This window comes from Simochromis diagramma, unplaced genomic scaffold, assembly GCF_900408965.1.
Source record: "Simochromis diagramma unplaced genomic scaffold, fSimDia1.1 OVJJ01000176.1, whole genome shotgun sequence".
Classification (NCBI taxonomy): domain Eukaryota; kingdom Metazoa; phylum Chordata; class Actinopteri; order Cichliformes; family Cichlidae; genus Simochromis; species Simochromis diagramma.
The window spans coordinates 6641310-6664026 of record NW_024386892.1 but is presented as its reverse complement, the minus strand read 5'-3'; the positions used below and the strand labels follow the sequence as shown (position 1 = coordinate 6664026).

The 22717-nt window shown below is 39.9% G+C and overlaps 1 protein-coding gene across 3 annotated transcripts in view; it reads right to left on the bottom strand.

The window, feature by feature from the left end:
- Positions 1 to 4735: 4735 nt before the first annotated feature.
- Positions 4736 to 22717, bottom strand: part of epas1b (endothelial PAS domain protein 1b) — a 47922-nt gene continuing 29940 nt past the window's right edge. For all 3 annotated transcript variants that reach the window (XM_040034080.1, XM_040034081.1, XM_040034079.1), the window contains 12 exons: positions 21175 to 21293; positions 20214 to 20416; positions 17258 to 17364; positions 13575 to 13722; positions 13242 to 13447; positions 12852 to 13087; positions 12392 to 12502; positions 11260 to 11792; positions 10942 to 11038; positions 10643 to 10730; positions 10373 to 10549; positions 4736 to 10135 (listed from right to left, as the gene is read on the bottom strand). In XM_040034080.1, the coding sequence (XP_039890014.1) occupies positions 9984 to 10135; positions 10373 to 10549; positions 10643 to 10730; positions 10942 to 11038; positions 11260 to 11792; positions 12392 to 12502; positions 12852 to 13087; positions 13242 to 13447; positions 13575 to 13722; positions 17258 to 17364; positions 20214 to 20416; positions 21175 to 21293 (2177 nt within the window). In that variant the 3' untranslated portion in view covers positions 4736 to 9983. The remainder of the gene's footprint in view (positions 10136 to 10372; positions 10550 to 10642; positions 10731 to 10941; positions 11039 to 11259; positions 11793 to 12391; positions 12503 to 12851; positions 13088 to 13241; positions 13448 to 13574; positions 13723 to 17257; positions 17365 to 20213; positions 20417 to 21174; positions 21294 to 22717) is intronic.

The window sequence follows — 22717 nt, the reverse complement described above, 5'->3', positions numbered from 1 at the left end:
CGCAGATTTACCTTGTAACATTTCTCCTTTGATCCCGTGCTCACAAAGATGGCGCTGCAAGAGTACACACAGCGAGCGAGGAAGAGGGAGGGACCAGCAGCACAGAACAGGCTGTTACAGAATGTTCTTCAATTAAAATGTTTGAAACTGCTAAATGGTCTTGAACTGAGCACTCGATTGGCTCCAGACCAACTCAAACACGAGAATACACACGTGAGCGCGCACAAAGTTGCCTGTGCAAACTCAAATCATCTGGTAAACAGTCCCGCCTGTCACAGTAACATTTTAACGAGGATGAGTACACTACATGATAAAAGCACACCAGCTTTTGAAAAATGTGACACAGCTGGCTGTCAACCAGACGTGGAATGTAAGCAACTTTATTTAATGTGGTGGGTATTTACAATGCAGTTTTAATGTGCAAAACACACCATTATTTATAGTTTTGGAGATTTACTTGTTTTTAGATGAAGTGAACATTAATTCCACATTATAATCTTTCAACTCATCTGATGTTTAAATATGTCAAGTTTAAGCAACGAAAGCAATGTAACTTGACGCTGAAGTTCAGCAAAGCTGTGCCACATGTACCTCTGTGACATGTAATATTTTTGAAGCTTTAAATACATTTGAGATGGTTTTCACTAGCTGGGACCACATCCTCATTTTAGGTTTGACAGCATTTCTAGTGGACAATGGCAGATGGCTTGAGCATGAGTTGAGGCTGTGGTTTGGGGAAGGCCTCAGAAAGGACTGGCAGCGTCTACTGGGCCGGGCAGATCCCCATGTACTAATGAGAAGTGAATATATTAAAAAAGTGAGGTAGGGCGGGGCATGAAAATGAGAGCAGCTTGTTGTGCCAAGAAGGGGGGCATATATAGACAGTTCTCTGTCTACAGGAAAAAGCCATTTGCCTGCACTGTCCTTATGATACAATTGAATAGCATATGATTTGTTTGTTTTTGTTTTGTTTTTTTGTTTTTTTTATTTAGGACAGTTCTGATTTCTATTACTTTTCAAACATTATGACAGTCAAAAGGAATATCCTTCAAAAATTAGTTAAACTGCAGGAATGTCTTAAAGACATAAAGACCTGGATGGCCGCTAACTTTCTGCTTCTTAATTCAGATAAAACTGAGGTTATTGTACTCGGCCCTGAAAAGCCTAGAAATATGGTATCTAAGCAGATTCTTACTCTGGATGGCATTACCTTGGCCTCCAGTAACGCTGTGAGGAACCTTGGAGTCATTTTTGACCAGGACATGTCCTTCAATGCACATATTAAACAAATATGTAAGACTGCTTTCTTCCATTTGCGCAACATCTCTAAAATTAGAAATATCCTGTCTCAGAGTGACGCTGAAAAACTAGTTCATGCATTTATTACTTCCAGGCTGGACTACTGCAATTCATTATTATCAGGATGTCCAAAAAACTCACTGAAAAGCCTTCAGCTAATCCAAAACGCTGCAGCAAGAGTCCTGACAGGGACTAGAAAGAGAGCATATTTCTCCTGCATTTGGCTTCCCTTCATTGGCTTCCTGTTAAATCCAGAATTGAATTCAAAATCCTGCTCCTCACATACAAGGTCTTAAATAATCAGGCCCCATCTTATCTTAATGACCTTGTAGTACCATATCACCCTATTAGAGCACTTCGCTCTCGCTCTGCAGGCCTACTTGTTGTTCCTAGAGTATTTAAAAGTAGAATGGGAGGCAGAGCCTTCAGTTTTCAGGCCCCTCTTCTGTGGAACCAGCTTCCAGTTTGGATTCGGGAGACAGACACTATCTCTACTTTCAAGATTAGGCTTAAAACTTTCCTTTTTGCTAAAGCATATAGTTAGGGCTGGACCAGGTGACCCTGAATCCTCCCTTAGTTATGCTGCAATAGAAGTAGGCTGCCGGGGGATTCCCATGATGCATTGAGTTTTTCCTTTCCAGTCACCTTTCTCACTCACTATGTATTAATAGACCTCTCTGCATTGAATCATATCTGTTATTAACCTGTTTCTCTTCCACAGCATGCCTTTTATCCTGTCTTCCTTCTCTCACCCCAACCGGTCGCAGCAGATGGCCCCGCCCCTCCCTGAGCCTGGTTCTGCTGGAGGTTTCTTCCTGTTAAAAGGGAGTTTTTCCTTCCCACTGTTGCCAAAGTGCTTGCTCATAGGGGGTCATATGATTGTTGGGTTTTTCTCTGTATCTATAAAGCGCCTTGAGGCGACTTATGTTGTGATTTGGCGCTACATAAATAAAATTGAATTGAATTGAATTGAAAAAAAAGAAATTCAGACATATAACTATGTGTTATCCTCAGTTATCTGACTTGACACCACAGGTCAGCCCACAGCAGCAGTGCTCCAAGCTTCAGACTCAGACATTCTGAACCACACCAGCGTAAGGGAGTGCTTTAACAGTCATTAGCAGGATGTAGTTAAGGGATAAGGGATAAGGGATATTGTCATGTCTATTTTTGCTGAAGTCATGGTGGTTTGAATGTTTTGTAAAAACCCATATGTGATAGATATCTAGAGAATACATCAAAAATAATTACATTGAAAAGGTAGGTTTTATCTAAAAAGATGTTTAACTGGGGGGGGGAATCACATTTTTATCATGTACTCCAATAAAAACAAAAAAGATGATTCAGTTGGTGAAGAATGTCAAAGTTATCTATATCACACGTACTAGGTTTCAGCTTCTGTTAACTATTTATAGATGTACGCTTGTCACTTTTTTTAGGTACACCTCTTCAACTGCAAATATCTAATCAGCCAATGATATGGCAGAAACTCAGTGCAATTAGGTATGTCGATTTGGGCAAAACGATCTGCTGAAATTCAAACCAAGCATCAGAATAGGGAAGAAGGCTGAATTAAGTGATTCTGAATGGGGCATGGTTGTTGGTGCCAGACAGAGTGGCCTGAGAGTTTCAGAAAAGGTGATTTCCTGCACAACTACCTTTAATGTTTACAGAGATCAGTCTGAAAAGGAGAAAATATCCGGTAAGCAGCAGTTCTGTGGGTGAAAATATGTTGTTGATGTCAGAAGAGAATGGCCAGATTGCTATAAGCAGATAGGAAGGCAACAGTAACAGAAATACCACCTGTTGCTACCAGGATGTGTAGAAAAGAATCCCTGAATGCACAATAGCAAACACATGGCAGCAGCAGAAGACCATACTGGTGCAGCTGATCACAGGAAACCGAGACTGAATATCAAATGTGGACCACAGACCATTGGGCGATCACTGTCTGGTTTCATGAGTTTCAATTTCTCATACAAAATTTGGATGATCAGAATATTTCATAAATGTGAAAGAATGAATCCATCCTGCCTTGTGTGAACAGCTCAGCCTAGTTGTGGTGTTGTAGTGGGGTGGAGGATATTTTCTTGACACACTTTGGGCAACAGCCTGAGTATTGTTGCTAACCATATCCCTTTATGACTACACTGTACCCACCTTCAGCAGGATAACACCCCATGTCAAAGTTCAGATCATCTCAATCTGGTTTCTTGATCATAACAATGAGCTCACTGTACTCTAATAGCATCCATGGTGAGCACATTTCAATCCGATTCAAAACCTTTGGTCTTGAGGTGACTGTTGCAGTGCGGTGCCATATAAATAAAAGTGGACATGCATCATGACTGCAGCCCACAAATCAGCAACTGTGTGATGCCATATCAAAATGGAACAAAATCTGAGGAATGTTTCCATCATCGTGTTGAATCTATGCCATCAAAGAAAATAAGTATAACCTTGCAGCATGGTGTACCTAACAAAGTGGCTGTCTTTCTGCTAGTTGCATACAATGCTTGTATGCAACTAGCAGAAAGACTAACTCCCAGGTATTATTCAAAGCAGGGTTTTCTTTAGAGAAGTTATCATTTAAGGTATTTTTGTAACATCAAAGCTGCAAATGTATATATTATATTAGAAATATGTTCATTATTATTACAGCAGATTATATCAGTAAGAAAGCTGAAAAGATATTCATTGATAATTTATGGCAAAGAGGTGGGATTAAATAAGTGTGCACTTCTTCCTGCCCCTTTTCCATATGTAACTGACTCAGAACAGGTGAAGCGATATTGAAATTTATTTTTGCTTTATTTTGTTAGCATTTTTTTTCTTTTCTTTGCTAAATGAACTTCTGTGTATTGTTTACATGATCAAAATAAATTGAACACAAACAAACATAATGGAATATCTTTGGATTTTGATTAAGAAAAAAAAAAAGAACCCTCAATTTTTTTTTTTAGAGATAGATAGAGATAGTAATATATATATAAATAAAACATACACACATATAGTTGATGAATAAGGGTAAGATCAGTATGCTTTAATAAGATATCAGTGCAGAAACACAAACTTCTTATTGGGTTACATTCCCCATAATTGTAATAATAATAATAATAATATTCATAATAATAATAATAATATCATCATCAACATAGATTTTAAGCATATTTAAAAAAAAAAAAAAAAATCAAAATGGTATTGTATGACATTGACAGAACAGAATACAAGTAGCTTAACATGGATCCCATAAGGAAAAACAAAAACCCTGTTACACAAGCCAAAGATAAAATGCGGATATCTTTTTAAAGAGGAAGCGCGATGAGTGAGTGGATTAACTCCTGAATGATTTGTCACTTTACCCTTCAAGCAGCACAGTATGTTGCGCACTGGTGATAAGCCTCCTAGAGTTAAAACAAAGCTAAAGACCCAATGATTTTTTTTGGGTTAGCGTCACTAACGCTCGTGTCTCTTCGACATTTCTTCAGGGAAGGAGTTTTTGTTTGTTTGTTTTTTGCTTTTACCCACTTTAATTTCCGACTTGGCAACATATCTTAGTTGTTGTTTTATTTCAACACTGGACATACATTTCACCTATTTGGCATTCAACAAGTTTCACGGTAGCTGCTGAATGCTAACAACATAATCGCTTTTAATTTTCTGACCAAAGCTAGTGGAGTTTTTTTTTTCCTTCTTTTTAAATCAACTTCCGTGTAGCCAACTTTTTCCACATGCATTACCACAGTTTCTTTCTTATCCGATGAGGTCATTTAAACTCATCTGAGGTGCTGTTCTTTGTCACTGTGCATATTTCCTCACACTAAATACATCTTTGGTTTGTAAAATTTCACTTACCACTGAGATTCTTTACTAGTTTATATTGCACATAAAATTTGCAATTAAAAAAAAATGATAACATGCTTCAAACATGCTGTAAGGTGCTTTTCTGGAAACCAATGTTTATATAATTTTATATATTTCAAACACTGTACATAATCCTACAAACATTATTAGCATTTAATTGAAGCCTCTTTTTACTCTAAATATGAAAAACTTCCAATTTAATCAAGGGTATAAATGGCCTCTTCTTTGGGGTTGAAAAGAAACATTTTGGTAAAGTGAAAGGAGTGAAGAGGAGAGGAGAAACAAAGAAGTGATTTATCAAATGGACAAGTGGAGAAATATGGCGCAGGTAGGCGGGCTGAACAGGAAGTCTGTCATTTCATTTGTCCTTCAACTGAACTTCACTTCTTTACATCTCCTCTTATTTGAGATTGTTGCAAATTTTGATCAAGTTTTGGTTGCAATTTCACTGTTAAAACTCTTCCTCCTGACAGATTCGGCCTAATTATATGCGGTTAACTAGAGGAAATTTAGAGGTAATTAATTTAGAAGTAAGTAATTGCACATTTTCATTGTGTAATTACCTACTGCATTTTTTTATTTTATTTTAATTGTTATCAGGACTGTCCCCTTCCTCTATTTTGGCACAGTTTCAACATAATCTTTTGATATTTCACAAAATTATGCTTGTAACAGACACCTTTAGCACCACTCAGTGCCAGAAAACCCTTATAGGCACATGAGCGCCGACTGAAGCAGCATGTTGAGACACTATATATTAAAATATAAGAGCTTAACATTACAGTCAAATCTTTTTTTTCCCCACCCAACTAATTCTAAAAACACACAAGCAGCCTCATTAGCAAACAAGTCATCTGATAAGCCTCACACAAAGCTTAATTTGTTATCAAAAGGAAGGATTGGTTCTAATGGGATTCTACTCAAATCCAAGAGACTGGCTCATCACTGCTGATCAATTAGGATCGAAATAGATCCCAAAAGCTCTATTAGGTATGGGTATATTTAAGGAACAAGTGAAAGAAAGATACAATGGTGCAAAATCTGAGGAGTTATCATCAAAATCATTCCAACTGTGAATGTTTTCTCCAAATATTATAAAACACACGACAAATTTGTATTTAACAATAATCTATATTTCTTTAAACAAAAAAAAAAAAAAAAAAAAAAATCTTTTGGGGGTTTTATTTTTAGATTGATATCTTCTACTTGGCTGCGAGAAAATATCTCAATTTCATATCCAAATTTAGATTCATGCAGCAAACAGGAGAAAAGAATTTACCTTTAACTTAAGATGCCAAGTCAAGTTAAGATTGCATTTGATAATCATCCTCCGCAGACCTACAGTATGCCATCTACAGATCTAAAGGAACAAACTGTGCACTTGAAGGGTGACCTCGGTAACCATAAAGTCATAAGGCACATCATAATGATTAAAATGAACTTGAAAGAAGTTGAGCACATCAGGCAGAGAACATCAAAATACAGTGTTAGTGGATCCAAGAGATGTAATAAAAGTTCTACAAATGACAATGATACAAGGTCTATGAAGCACCTTTTTGCTTTTATATATGCAACTGGAAAACTATGTGATTAACAATGTGGCAACTTCACCTTCCTTACAATATTCAAAATGCTACATATCTGAAAAGTGAAACTTAGAAAACTGATATTTACCTCTTGTTTTGTTGTTTTGTTTTTTTATCTGATTTTTTTCTTGTTATTTTTAAAGCAAGAACAACAACAGTACTGGCCAGCCAACAGATTCCATGGATATTTTAGGATAGAATAAAAAAAAAAAAAAAATGCCACCACAACACAGAAACAGCACAAGAAGAAACAGCACTGTGAGGGACTGGCTCTAACTGCATCTATGGGGGGGGTAAGGTAAGGACAAAGTACCAGGACACAAACACGAAAAACACCATCTTTAACATTAGTTTGTTTTAAATACATAACATATGTGTACAAAGCTCAAAGTGGTCACCACACAGAGACAATTACCTCAAAAATATAGACTGAGCTTAAGAAAATACTTTGAGAGGAAAGAACAGAAAAACTGTATTTCACTGAAGACATACTGACAATGTTTGGATGAAAAATTAGTTTCAAAATCTGCTCTTATGGCAAGTAATAATCAAAGCCTTAAAGCTTTCTGTAACTGGCAGCCACTTGGTTTGTGAGTAAAGAGAAACTGGCCTTGTCCTAATCTTTAAGAAAATTATATAAACTCCACTTTCAAGTCATGTCACAGGCTGCTGTACTGCATTGAAACCATGGCTGCTGCTATGTACATATGCATTGTCTGAATGAGTAAGTGATCATGCCAACGCTGCCGTCTTTACCCTGTCTGGTATGTGCAGCGGTGTGCGCAGGAGGTCGGGGCGGGGGACGACATCCAATCATGATCTTTTGCCCTAATAAAACACCAAGGGGCAACAGAGGTTACTAGAGCCGCTTAAGCTAAGCGCTATTTCGGCTCTACTGGGTCCCCCAAAAAACACCCCTCAGCTGCACGTCTAGACAGCTCAAGGGCCCACCTGATCAGCTAAAGCGCCCTTTTGATCCCTCCCACGGCACTTGTGATTAGCCCAAGTGCCCCCTGTGTTGGGCTCAAATGCTCTCCAGTTGGCTTAAAAGAGCATACCAGTGACAAATCTCACATACTTTACCGCCTGACCATTCTCTAAGCATTCTGCAAACCACATTTCTTTTTCAAGCTGTGCTTCCGACAATGATTGTACAGCTTGTCTGCTAACAATTTTGTTGTGTACTGTACATAATTCAAACCAATAAGTGTCTCAAACTAAATGTAAAACCATGCCACGACAGGATTCAGCAAATCATGCAAACTTTTTCTTAAAGCTTCCCCAAGTACAGGTGCAGGACAATAACGAAACCAAAACACCCCCACCACACATAGGTGTCCCCCTTTTTCAAACAGTCCCTGGTCCCCTCATAGTCTGTGCACACCACTGGTCTGGTCTTTATGGTTTCCTGTATTGCATAAAATGTGTGTTAGCTAATAACATTTAATCATATGAACTCTTACAGTGTGTGCATGTCACATTCCTTTGTGCAGGCTATTGATTATGTACATAAAGTCTAGCTTTGTTACTGACAATCTAAGTTTTAGCTCAATGAAATAATTGCACAATAAGAAAATAACCCTGTATCCACACAAGCTACTTACCTGACTGAGACACTAAAGTGAGGAAAGCGTGTTTAGACAGATTTAAGATGAAGATGTTAAATCTTAAATGTTCAGATTACATATATTGCAATATGTTTATTACAGTGTCAGAGAGAGAGAGTGAGAGACAGAGAAAATAAGAGAATGTAGTACGTTGAGTAAGAACTAAAGAAGAAGAAAGAAAAAAAGGCAGTGTTAATGTGGTGAAGTGTCCGGTCAGTTTGGATTGAGTAAACTGGGGGAATTTCATAAAAGCTTCAATATCTCAATTCAGGAAAAGAAGAAAAGACTATTTACAATAATGATATGTCATTTGAAACATACAGGTCTAATGCTACTAGTTTATCTACTAAAGCAGCAGAGATATGCTACAGTGATTTATGGGATGGATTCAGACAAAACGAGGCAGGCTGATGAATGTGAATATGTGGAAAAAGGCTTGAGCAAGGCTGGGTATCACTTTTACTGCTTCCGATTCTGCTCGGCAGTTCTGGTTCTGGTCATAGCCTTTCAAATAAAGCAACCTTTAATTCTCTAAAGATTAAAATAATACTTAAATTGGAGTATATTTTAAGTCTTGGGCATAGAGGAAATGAAATTAATACAGATTACCGCAAAGTTACAACATTACATCTGGCCACACTGTAAAGTACTCCAGTCCAGCATATTGCACCACTATGATTAAAAAGAAATCATCTTTGGGTGTCCGTAATGAGAACACAATAGTGTAAAGGATTCTTAAGAAATCTTTAAAATGGCTACAATTTACCACAGTTCATGATACCCAACTCTTGCTTGAAGCTTCAACTGGGCCGTGTCTACAAGTTGCTGGTAAAACATGCAAATGTGAAAGAAGACCGTGTCTCTGTTCATGTGTAGGTAGTATAATATCATCTCTTCTGAGCCAAATGCTTTAGCTAGAAGAGCAGTAGGGCTGGGATCTGAGCTGCATAGAGTCCATATCAGGACGTAGGTCAGAGACCCACTGCTCACAGATTCCCGCTTTGCTAAACCTAAGCAGGAATCGGCTGGTAGTCAGGGTGATGTGGCTGTAGCTGTTTGAGCAGAGCTGGCCTTTGAGGCAGGTTTTCTTCCACACCACTAACACCCCTTTTACACCAGAGACCCGAGTTCAGGATGTGTTTTCAAACATAGCTTTGCCACCCTGTCGGCATCTATACCAAACCCGGTGAGATCCCAGTGTCAAAACTCTTAAATAATTAATGTGATGGTGTGACCTTTGTCATGTATTAAATGTGCAGCATTGACCTTTTTTTTTTGACCAGTGACCGTTTGTTATACATGCGGGTCATTTGATGTTTGGCTCAATGGTGGTCAACCTGCATCTGATATGAGTCAAGAGCTTGGCAGGGAAAGGGGTGCATGTGGCTTGACCCTGATAACTCAGCTTGGTCTACACAGAGAACTTAAAAAGGGATGGGGAAAAGAGTGTGTGGCTAAATAAGGCAGGATGTGGCCATTAATACCATTCTCTATAGTTAGCTGAGCTTTAGGGCTCATAGAAGGCCTAGAGGTACAAAGGTAAAGAAAGGCTTAAGTCTCGTGCTGCAGGTTGAGGCTCAGGGCAGGGAGTAAGTCCAGGTTTATGTCGGTGTTTGAATCTGGGGCTCTAGGTGGCCTGGTCCAGGGCTCTCAGCAGGTCACAGCCCTGGAGGAGGTGCAGGTTGCCCTGCAGCGGGACATTGACCTCGCAGTCATAGCGGGTCAACTCCGGCAGAAAGGAGGGTTCAAATGAAGGCCCCAGCAAACGACTGGCTATGCCTAGAAAATGACAGAAATAAAGAAAATCCCTGTGTGTCAGTGATTTACTTGTTTATTTGAATTAGAAGACCACTTGACATGAGTAGATTTAGTCAGAGCAAGATGTTAATGGCTGAGTCATATATTCTGCAACGTAAAAGTACTTTAAATTAAACAGAAGACTAAATGAGTGCTTTAACTGTCCACACAGTGATATTAGCTGACTAAAATCTGTAAATGTTAGTAATTCCAGCTCACCCTCAGACTTGTTAGAAGGCAGCATGTTATACTCTCTGTAGTCACAGCTCTTTTGGGGAAAGCCTTTTTCATTTCGACCACTTATCCCATTTCCTGCGTACAGTGACTTCCTGTGTTGTTGCAGCGAGTTGAGACATTGAGCCATGTTACCTGGCATCATTCTCGCCATCTCCGACTCTGAGAGAAGAGAGCGAGAGGTTAAAAAGGTGCAGCTGATGCGTGGAAGAGATAATAAAACATGGTTTCCATCCATTTGCTGCACAAGCATACCTGCCAGTGATCCTGCACAGAGGGAACGATTCATGCAACTGTCACTCCTTATCTTCTTCCATATGAACTCTGGCGACTTGCTTTCACCCTGAAACAGTCATACTCAACTGATTAGCAGTTTGTGCATGCAGATTTTTTTTTAGGCAAACTATCAAACTCAAGAATTTAAATCGTGGCTTGGAAACTAACATGCAATCAAGCGTGGAACACTAATGCCTCAAAATAATTCTTTATGTTACACTGAATACTTTAAGCTGCAGTGGAACTTTTGCTGTACGGTAGGAGTCGGAGGAACTCACCACAGCCATCTGGCTGAAGGAGCGCTTCATACTGTTGGCCATGGCCACTCTGGCTGGACTCATGTCTCTGTAAGCTTGTACAAAGTTGTCGATGGACCTGCATACACAAAGTGGATAAAAAAGAAAAAAATAATAAATAATTGCGGCATTAATAAAGAGAATTTGGTGGTCAACACCCTTTTTTATTTAAATCTATCATTTAAATCATGTTGTTAAGGTTTTTATTCCTTATTCCTTTTAGTCTTATATTTTCACAGTTATATGCATCAAGTTAAATTTTCCTTGAGCACTAAAATAAGAGACTCGTAGTTAAGTCACCTCTGTTTCTGCATGCCATGTGGCATGTTCTGCTTGCAGGATGGCCGTTCTTCCAACATCGTGCCCATCAGACAGGCTTTGGTGGGCCGTGGTTGTTGTTGGTAAGTCAACAGCGGGTCTGGTGGCCACTGCAGATTCTGACTGCCACCCATGGAGGACAGCGGGGAGCTGGCTGGGGCCTGGTATGGGGGATTGTGCAGATGCCCCATCATGTATGACCTTCCATGGGGATCTGCATTCCCCTGGCTGGAGACTCTCTTTTCCCCTCCAGCCCAGGATGAAGATGCCGCACGCTGGTAGTGGCCTGGGGTTTGGGAGGAGGTGGACAGGGGCTGTAAGAGGCTGGCCACATTGTTGAAACTCTGCTGGGTGGTCTGGTTAGTTTGGGGCAGGCTGGTGTTGCTCCCCATGGATCCTGCTGGAGCTGCCTCCAGGGGCTCTGACTCTGTGACAATGGGATTGAGCTGGAAGTCCTCTCCATCCATAGGGATATAAGGAGCCAGAGTCTCCAGGTCCAAATCACTCAAGTCCCTCTGGATAGCAGAAATAATTTTTGTTTTGTTTTTTGAACACAAATATTTAAGAAAAGAGATCCTTTTAAGCATTTGGTGAAAAATATAAATTATTGATTTAGACATTTGAGTATTTGTGGCTGAGATAATGCTGCAGTGTTCTTAAACTGCCACTCAGTTTAGACTAACAGGATTACAATGATTACATTAGGAATTCAATAATAAAAACATCATTGTGAGCACTAATATTTTATCAGCAGCCACTCAAATATGTAAACCACTGATTTATAGTTTTGTTTAATCCAGTACTCATTAAATTGAAGAAATACTAACATAAAATGGAAAATGTCCTGGATGCTTTTCTCACAGATTTATAAGCTAAACAGTGTAACAGTAAATTAAAAAGCTAATGATACAGAATACATATGTTGAGCTGGTTAATTCAGGCTTTTTTCTTTGTTTGTCTGAGTTAACATAAAATTCACTAACTCTACACAACTTTGGTCACTCACACACACACACACACACACACACACACACACACACACACACACACACACACACACACACACACACACACACACACACACACACACACACACACACACACACACACACACCTCAGTGTTTGCAGAACTGTCTCCCTTTGTGTCCAGAGCAAACAGCTTCTCTGTGAGCTCCACCCTCAGGTCACTCTCCACTGAGCTGTAGTAATCATCTGGGCTGCTGGGCTGCAGAGGTGAAGGACAGAGGGAAGGATGAACAAAAGGAAGAAATTAGATTTGAATGAGAGAAGTGGAGAGAAAGAAAATGATAAACACAGACAAAAAGGACTAATACATAAGAGAAACAAGAGAGATGAGTTTTGACAAAGGCACTATTCACTGCTACGAGCCTATTCCATCCAAATAACCACCCCCGTTATTCTCACACACACTGCCCAGTTTTAGTGACCTCACCGCACACTGAAAGAATAAACCATGGAACAAGTGTAACCAACCAGTCACTCGCTCACTAACTAATTACTCTTTTCAATTTCACAAACTGGCTCTCAGTCGTGCCCTGTCGCGCTGTCCTCACCGTGGAGCAGCTGCTGAGGCTCGGAGTGGCGCTGCCCGGTGGAGGATTCTGCTGCACAGTGAACGAACCACCGGCCATTTTACCCACGTCCCCTGGAGCTGCAGTTGGGGGTCCAGAGGCATTGGAGGCAGACTTGTGGCTCTCACTGGCCCAGGACGATGGTCCCGGAGGGGCCATGGCTGAAGCAGACACCTGGGAGTATGCTGGCTGCTGGGGCTCTTCAAACTGAACACGACCTGCGAAAAAGAATCACAAATTTGAGCCAATTTTTTAAAAAAGACAAAAGGAAACTGTATTAAAAAGTTGTTTCTGCTATATCGTTTTTGCCAAAGTAAGGTGGAAGAATACTGTGACCATAACGGACGCAGTTTTACAGAAGTAAATACTGACTGAAGTCGAGGGAAACGATCGTGTCTCCAGGTGTTGGAGCAAGCTGAGCGAGATCTTCCGGCTCCTCTTTGAATTTACTGAAGAGGGCATCTCCAGGCTCTCCGCTCATGCCCACTCCAGGACTGAAGAAGCTGCTCATGTGTCGTGGCTTGAACAGGGACTCCGTCTGCCCCAGGGACAAAATCATCGACTTCTCCTCAATGTCACTACAGATTGGAGAAAACACAGCAAATTTGAACTTTGAGATATAGAAATCTGAATATTTTATGATTAAATCCAGGCAAAGATGGCATTTAATTGAGGGAAACTTGGATTAAAAATGAAGACTCTTACCTGAGGACATAGTTGATGCACACGATGCACTGCGGCTGAGAGTTGCGGCTGTTATAAATGACAGTTCCCTGGGTTTCTACCCAGACGTAACCCCCGTTCTTAGCCAGCATACGATACTGACTGCTTACCGCCTGACCCTTGGTACACACTGCATAAGGAAGAGAAGAAGAAACAAAAAAGAAGCTATGAATAACATTGGCGATAATTACTCACTGAGAGTAGTTGTTGAGTTTTTGTTGTTCATGCGTAAAATTGTGACGCATTCACATTGTTGTATAACCCAGTGAGTAATCTTCTGATGAGGAAACAAAACCAAAGAGAAAATAAACTGACGGTTCTTTTCAGTCTGTCGATGTCAATGACAGATGGCCTGTTTAATCTTCTGTGTTGCAACTTTCCAATCAAAGGTCACATCAGTAGTAAAGTTCATAAGCCTCAGGCCAGTCAAATTAGAAGACGGTGTAAACCTTCAGTACTACTTATTAAAAGAGTTATGTGAGTTTATGTATATATTGGAGCTTGCATGTGTAATTTTGGCCATGTGTGTATTAGAGGAAATCAATTTTTGCTTTTTAAGGTTATTACAAGATCTATTCTAGGAAGAGAACAGATCAAAGAAAGTATTAAATTCATGCCCATTTGGAGTGCCTGTAAAATCTTGACCATAACTGTATGTGGTGGATTTTTATACTTTGTTTTTATTTAGGTGTTTAAAGTCCAGATTGGCTAATTATTTGTTAAATATTTGCATAAACCTTTAAAAATCAAGCAAATATTTGTAAGCGGGACAAGGCGGGATGTTTGACTCGAGAAGGAAATGTTCTGGCTACAGTCCAAAGTTCAGCACTGGCGTGGGAAAGGCGTAGGAATGGTCACAAAGCGTACATAAGGCCAGTGACTCCCTGCGTGTGTGTGTGTGTGTGTGTGTGTGTGTGTGTGTGTGTGTGTGTGTGTGTGTGTGTGTGTGTGTGCGTGCGCAAGTAAGACTGTTGAGAAAGCTTGGAGGGGACAACACTGCATGTAGCAGAGAACACTGTTAGCATGTGCTGATCGACAGGCTGGTCACGTTGGCCGTGAGAGCGGCTCGTCTGTGTTTGTGAGACGTTCAGATGGATAGAGAGTCCTTTATCTTGGCAAATGTCAGACAGCTAAGGGCTGCGGATGCAGATGACTTAAGATCAGTGGAAAGAGAACATGGCTAAAAGAAAAAAAATTCACACGCAGCACACTAAACAAAAACCTGAGGACTACAATCTTCTTTCAAGTCACTTTTTTGGTTTTTGTTGACATGCAAAATTAAAGTGCAGCGAGACCAAAAAAACATGTCTAAAAGGTCAACTTTGGAAGTGCAAAACTTCAAAACACAACTTGGTATCAAACAATCCCAATATGTGCTGAAATATTCCTGTTTCAAGCACAATAGATCTGTTTTTTAAGCCTATTGTTTTTTTGTTTTTTGAGCCAACCTTTCAAAGTAAGTCTTGGATTTAAAAAGTCATAATAATTTGACTTTTGTGAATGTGAGTTACTTTGTTTTTTTATTTAAAAAGAATGCACTTATTACCCCAGATGCTTTTAGATATTATTACTTTGGGCTTTATTACCTTGTCCATGTTCTCTTTAATGCTAAAATATGACAGTCATATTCTGTACTTCTTATGGTTATTGAAGTATCAAAAACAGAATTTAAAAATTTGCATTTAAAATTGCACAAAATAAATCAATCTTTAATTGTAAGCAGTTTCCCCCATAAACTATTTTCATTCAGTTAAACTACACCCATAAACTGCATGATTGTGGAGAAAGACCCAACTGTGATGAGAGGCTCGTGCTTGGCTGTATGCATTAATGTCATCCAGTCTCTATTGAGGGTAATGTTAGCTAGCGGCATGTTTTATCTGACTAGTGAATGGAGAAAATTGTAAAACCACAATTTGTCTTTATGATTTTGGACTAATTGAGTGGGGAAAAAGTTGTTGGTTTATTTTATTTTTTTTACTTCATGGTATGACAGGGAGAGCGCTTTTAGTTTAATGAAACAGGCAGCAAAGACTTGTACAGCTCTGAAACTCACACCATAACAATCTAGACTGAAACACACCACTACAGGCTACAGGGGGAAAGTATTTGGGTTGTACTGCTTCTTTAAGTTTCTGCTTGACATCTTTTTAAATGATGAAAGTTTTGGATGAAAATATTATTTTCTGTGAAAAGTAAAATATCAAATTAGGTACAGTTTTGTGTTTTGATGCATGCTCAATCATCCAAGTAAGGAAAGTTGATTCTGGTCATCTGGATGTAGCGAATCAACTTTTTGGAAAGTACAGTTTTACTTTTCAAAGAAAATATCAGGATTAGTGTTGGCCCAGATATGCCAGGAGGGAAAAAAAGAAAAAGAAAAGCATAATCCTCTTTGTAACAAGAGCATTTTTTGCTGTGTACACACACACACACACACACACACAGCCATTATGTTGCAGGGGTGGTTTTAAGGAACTAAATTACCACTTTCCCTCGTGCACTGTCAAAGCCTCTAATGATACAGTACTGTCAGTGAAGAGAATAGCCATGACACTTCACAGCCTTGTCCGCACGCACACACACACGCACACACACACGCACACACACACGCACACACTGTTATTAGATTGTAATAGAGGCCACCTGGTCCCCTGTCCACTGTGTTTGTGGCATCAGATGTGCAAACCTCATCAGGCCATCAGTGGATGCACCTAATTTAATAACAGACATCTTAATACCACGTTGCTGCTCTTTACACACACACAGACATCCACATATGTCTAAACAAGGATAAATGTATTTGTCTACCTAAAACATAAATAAATAAAGAAAATAAAAATAAAATTTAATGAAACAAAAATGTCTGACAAGAAAAACCCCAATATCTTCACTCAAACTTTAGGCTGTATTACCAGCTGACTACATGCTTGGAGCGTTTAGCTGATCTGGCTAGTGATTATGCAGTTTTTACATCCTGATCACTAAAATTAGAGTTCATTTAGGGAATCGTTCAAAGTAAGTTTGGGCGACCGTGGCTCAGGGGGTTGGGAAGCGCATCTGTAACCGGAAGGTCGCCGGTTCGATCCCCAGGCTCTCTGTCCTGGTCGTTGTGTCCTTGGGCAAGACACTTTACCCTACTGCCTACTGGTGTTGGCCAGAGGGGTCGATGGCGCGATATGGCAGCCTCGCTTCTGTCAGTCTGCCTGCCCCAGGGCTACAACCGTAGCTTGCCTCCACCAGTGTGTGAATGCGAGAGTGAATGAATAGTGGCATTGTAAAGCACTTTGGGTGCCTTGAGAAGCGCTATATAAATCCAATCCATCATTATTATTATTATTATTATCATTATTATTATTATTATTATTATTATTATTATTATTATTATGTGCCTCGAATGTGCCATTTCAAGATGGCTGCCAATACTAGCAAGCATGCAGAAAGGCTCTAATTATTGTTTAAGAGTTGCTCCATATTTCATCAGGTTTTTGAACCAATCGCTTTCTGCTACGAGCAAAATCTGAGGACACGCAGGCTTAGATCTTAGCTAAAGGCTAACTACACGTGCGGATTGTGTTCATAGCTGAATCACCGTGGCTTGTTTTGCTTCATATTTGATGTTTGAGGCGTTCAAAGTCTTTTTTAAGGTCCGAGCGTGTACTTACAGTTTTGATGACTCTTGGTGACACTGTCTGAGTCCAAGGCGTGGTAGAAGTCGTAGATGGAACGACCCAGCAGATCCTCGGGAGTGTAACCCATCAACTCTGTTACCCTGGAACACAGACACAGACATCTAATAAGACACGGGCTTTTACTTATTATTTGAACTTTTCTCACATGTACGACTCAAAACACAAATCCTGCACTTCATCCTGAACTTCAAAAGACATCATGTACCATTTTGAAATCAAACTGAGAGGTGGATAGATTTCCAAAAATAAGAATTGCTCGTTCTGTCTCCAACCTCCCGGTGCTTCTGGGAACAGCTAATCTCTCGTCTCTCATCACAAGTTCACGTTGTTAATCAGGATTTTGTTGCTGGCTTTCAATAACCACGTTTATAAAACTCCCTTTTATTTCTCTCCAACTCTTTCGCCAGTAAGTAGAGGTTTTGAGAATAAATAACAGGATTACTGTAATCTGATTACAGGTGCACTAATTTAAATGAAGTTTTTGAGTGCTGAAAATAATTACATACTTAGCTTCAGGCTGTTTTGACAGCAAATACACTTATTTATATACGTTATTAACTTTAGTTTAATTTTGACTTCACTGAGAAGCCAACAATTAGGCTAAGGGTCAAAAGCAGAGCCTCTTCCAAACAAACTGTGCTGTGAGAACATGATCCAAACCTACAACAGGAAATGGGCCCCTGAAAACAAGGTTTTATCAGGATAAGGAGACCAGGGAGGGTAAACTGGGACCGAGAATGAAGATAAGTTGTACTTAACCCAAATTAAAGTGCTAGGAATGTGGTTTTATTTAACTCCAACTGCCACCAAAATGTTTCACTCTGGCATGAGGATATAGACTCCATCACCTTGGATAAGGAAGCTGCTAACTGAGTGGATGTGACTCAGAGTTTAGGGATAGGATACACCGCAGCATAAAAAAAAAAAGTTTCAAATTTCCAATAGGTATAAATGTACGCTTTCACTCCGTTTTATCCTATTTGTACCTCTGATCATCACACTCAACATTTTTTGATGTCAAATCAGTTAAAATACAGTTTTCATCATCTATATTGCCCTTTGGATAGCTTTGGAGGTGTGAAGCCAAAGTTTCATTGAGATGAACAGTCAGCGGATGATGATGATGATGCGGTGGATTTATTGTGTGAGGGACAGAGTGAGAGGTCTGGTGATGCAGACCCTCAGATTGCATAACGCTGACAGATGTAGTGAGGAAAGGGAGGGAAGGGAGGGGATGAATGTCTGGAGGGAAGAGGAGTACATAGGGACAATGGGTTTTAAAAAAAAAAAAAAAAAAAAAGAGAGACACATGAAAAAAGGAAAAAATGCATTAAGGCCAGAGAGGAGAGTCAGAGTGGGGAAAGAGACGAAACAAAAGCATTAATAAAACATGGTCACAACTAAAATAGCTTCAAATTATAACAATGATGATTACGATGGTGATTGCTTTCTTTTCTTTCCTTCCATTCATTTCCTCCATGTTAAGTACGTACAAGCGTTTCACTGTTATTTTTATGTTATTTTGTAACACTGTGTACTTTACATTATTGCAGATATAAAAGTAACAAATGACAGTAAGACCAAAGCAGAGGAGCACATTACCCTGCGGGCTATCGTCTGCATACGAATGATTTTATACAAATGTTTGAATTAAAACTCTAAAATTAATTAATGCAGGAATCAACGCTACACAAATTGTATCTAATTTAGTGTATTATTTGGGTCAATGTCCCTGTATTACTGATAAATCTACAACATGCACTGTAATAAGTAATAATTACTTGCATGACGTTTCTGACTGACACTTAAAAGTAACATAGTACACACAGAAGTGTTGTCCACGTCTAAATTATCCAAGTTGTATAACTTTAGAACTTCCCTTTCTGTCCTTTTGTGTTTGTATTCCTTATACTGTAGAATTGAGAATATAGCCAATAGCCATACGTCATTTATAAAGCTGGTATTTAATCATAAAATGGACTTTCTTACTGTACTTAGTAAATTATAAAGAATCAACAGGGATATTGAGGGGAGGAAATAATTGTTCTTCTTAGGTCAAGCAGAGTTTAAGCAACTAGAAGGTTAAACTTCTGATTGTTATCCCTCTTGAAGAACTAATTATTCCTAAGTGATAAGTCTCTGTTCTTTCCCCCTCTCTCCCCTTCTTTGTTTCCTCCATCTCTCACACTGCCGGGCATGAGCTGAAGAAACTTTCTGTCCCTCCTCTAATGAGTGTAAGTCTCTGCTGAGCCAGGAGGGTCGACCCACCTACAATAAACTCATTTGCGTAATTGGAGAGAAGATTTAGGCGGCTATTAAATTGCACTAAAAAGGGTGAAAAAGAAAATGGGCTCTTGTTTGTAGTGCGGTCACGCACAGACCTGTGCATGCAATACACAAAAGGAACATTTCTCTTGCATGAGAGGCTTGATAAGATTACAGATTTGCGTGCATGCGATTGTGTAACACCAATCTGAAAACGTGTTGTGTTCCCTTCTCGTGCCAGTGGGAAAGAAATATCTGGGCGCTAACTATGAGGTTCTTTGGGTTTAAGATAGCTGCTTTTCATGCTAACCTACAAGTGACGAATGATAACTGACACAATGTCAGATGTCATTTTGTTTGGCAGCTTTAAAAATGTTTCAGCTTTAGGCTTGTTCACGATCTAATCCAGGGTCATTAACACTTGGCACGCTCTGACAACGTCATGACAGCGCCTTATTAATTTATGTTTCATCACACTGCAATCGCTCAAGTCTTCTGTGTGCGTGTCAGACTTTAAGGGTTATGTTTTAATTGGCAGCAATGTGAATCTGCTGCTCTACTCAACTCTGCTGAGGTTCAAACCAAATATAGGTGCATAATATATGCTTCGGTGAATATATTTTTATCATTTAATACAAAATCTAAAAAATATGTTTCTGCCTACCTCTCGTCACAGTAGGTGAATTTCATGTCCATGCTGTGTCTGCTCAGAAAGGTCTTGCTGTCCAGCGGCGTGTCGATGTTGGACGGGTGTGGTATCGGTTCGCACATCAGGACAGCGCATGTGAGCGGAGGCTCTTTGAAGCCGCACAGCACTCGTGGAGGGCAGCTGTTGTACATCCTCAGTTGCCCAGTGCAGTGAAGCACCTGAGGAAGAGCAGCAGGAGTGCAAATGGAGTTTACACAGTGTCAGAGTTACCCCTGTGGTGAATAACATGCAGCCATAGCGCGATTATTACAGTTTTCCCTATCTGAGTGTTCATATTTACCATGACGCAGACACCTATTGTAGTGGTCATGTCTTTTTTGGCCCCACATTAGTCGATATTAATGGCCAGGGCTGCCATAGTTTCTTCAAAAAAAACTGTAAAGTACTTCTTACCTTTGAAAATAATGCTTTGCATTACTGCTATACAACCCAGAGAAAGCATTTCTCTACACTATTTGTTACACTACTTGTGTTGCTGCACAAGATTGCTTGTGGAATTGCTATTTAAGGATATAACATTAAACTTTTAATATGGGCTTCTAGACTCCTACCAGCATCATGAATTGCTCTGGATGATGGAACTCCAGGCCTCAAGGGCCGGTGTCCTGCAGGTTTTAGATCTCACCTTGGGTCAACACACCTGAATCAAATGATTAGTTCATTACCAGGCCTCTGGAGAACTACAAGACATGTTGAGGAGGTAATTTAGCCATTTAAATCAGCTGTGTTGGATCAAGAACACATCTAAAACCTGCAGGACACCGGCCCTTGAGGCCTGAAGTTCCCCCAACCCTGTTATAAAATCTAAACCCTACCTGTGTCCAATATGTGGCTAAATCTATTCACAATGTAATAATCTCATTTTGTGTGTGCAGTTGCTGCAGATGTGATGCTTTGTAGATGTAGCAGTTGTTACCTTCCAGCTGGCTGACTTGAGGTTGACGGTGCGTCCTCTGTTGGTCACCGTGCATTTCATCCTCATGAAGAAATCTCTCTCTGTGCTCAGCTCTTTGCCTTTTTTACCAAAGCCACTTCCTGGAAGACACAAAAAACAGTGTGTCAGAAGTCATCATCTGAATCATCATACAATAATACAATGTCACTGAGCAGGGGCAAACATAAGCATTTAAATGATTCAGATCCTGCTCTTGTGAACAGCTTTTTAGCTTTTTGCACAGTATATAAAATTCCCTTGACATTAAAGCATAATAATATATGGATCCTATAAGTAGGAGGAGATTTAAAACAAAGTTCAGTGTCTTTTGTTTTTTTTTTGCAACATAATAAACTGGAAGTTCACTCCCTTTATCTCCCTTCCAGCAGAGGACTTGGAAAAATAGGCCAAGTTGTTACATCACAAGGTCAGAGTTCAGCCCCGGAGCTGCAGCCACAAAGCAAAGAGAAGTGTGTCTTTTGTCAAACTCCACGCTTAAAAGTGTGTCTCCATCTCCATATGGTTACACTTGAGCAAAACAAACACCACATAAATGTTTCCCCGACACTTACAAGCACGTTCATGTTCAGATGTGAATGAGTGCGGAGTGAAAGTGCGTTAAATAGAAAGGGTCTATAAATCAGAAGGTATTGTTCTGCTTGTGTGCTTTGTGGCCACTGCTGATAAGAGTTATCAACCACAGCACAGCGAGTGTGACCCTGTGTGTGTGCAGGACAGAGGGATGGAGTAGAAAGTGGATTCACAGACAGAAAACATGTAGTATGGGTGTACTTCTGGCTCTGCTTTGCACTGCATGTGTAACATACTAAGGTCACTATCTCTACCCCATAATGCCTTGTTCCTCTCTCAGCGCCTTTCCTCGTCTGCTCTTCCTCACAGTAGCAGCTCTTATCTTCTTTCCTTTGCACATGTACTTTACAACTCCTCTACTTTATCTGTTTATAGGTTCCTCTCTGTATGACCTTTGAACTTTTGTTCTCATGTTTTTTTTCCCCTCTTGTGGACCCATCAGATATAGAATATTAATAACCACACTCTGTTCATGTTTTGAATTGTTTTGCATAGATCATTTCTGTCCCACAAGTAAAAGCAGGAGAGTTGAATGGCTCTGTAACAGTAAGAGCTGCAAGGCTGTACAAAGCATGTGGAAGATGTCAGGCGTTACACAGATTTACTATTTCAGAAGAATGATTTTTCATCCTCAAGTAAACTCAGAGGATATAGATGTCTGAGGGTCCATTAAATACTTTGGTCAACTCCTAGATAAGACAGCTGCTGACAACAAGCTGACAGTACTGTGGAATATTATCGTCCTGTAGGATTGTAGGATTTACAGGCCCCTGAACTTTCTTCTAGCACCAAAGCCAGCCAAACACTTCTAACTAATCTACATTGGCCTCAATATTGAGCCACAGACTCAGACCCTAAAAAGTGAGCATTTATCTGATGGAATTAGCCACTGACATCAAATCGAGTCAACGCCCGGACCAGTGAGACGTGTTTG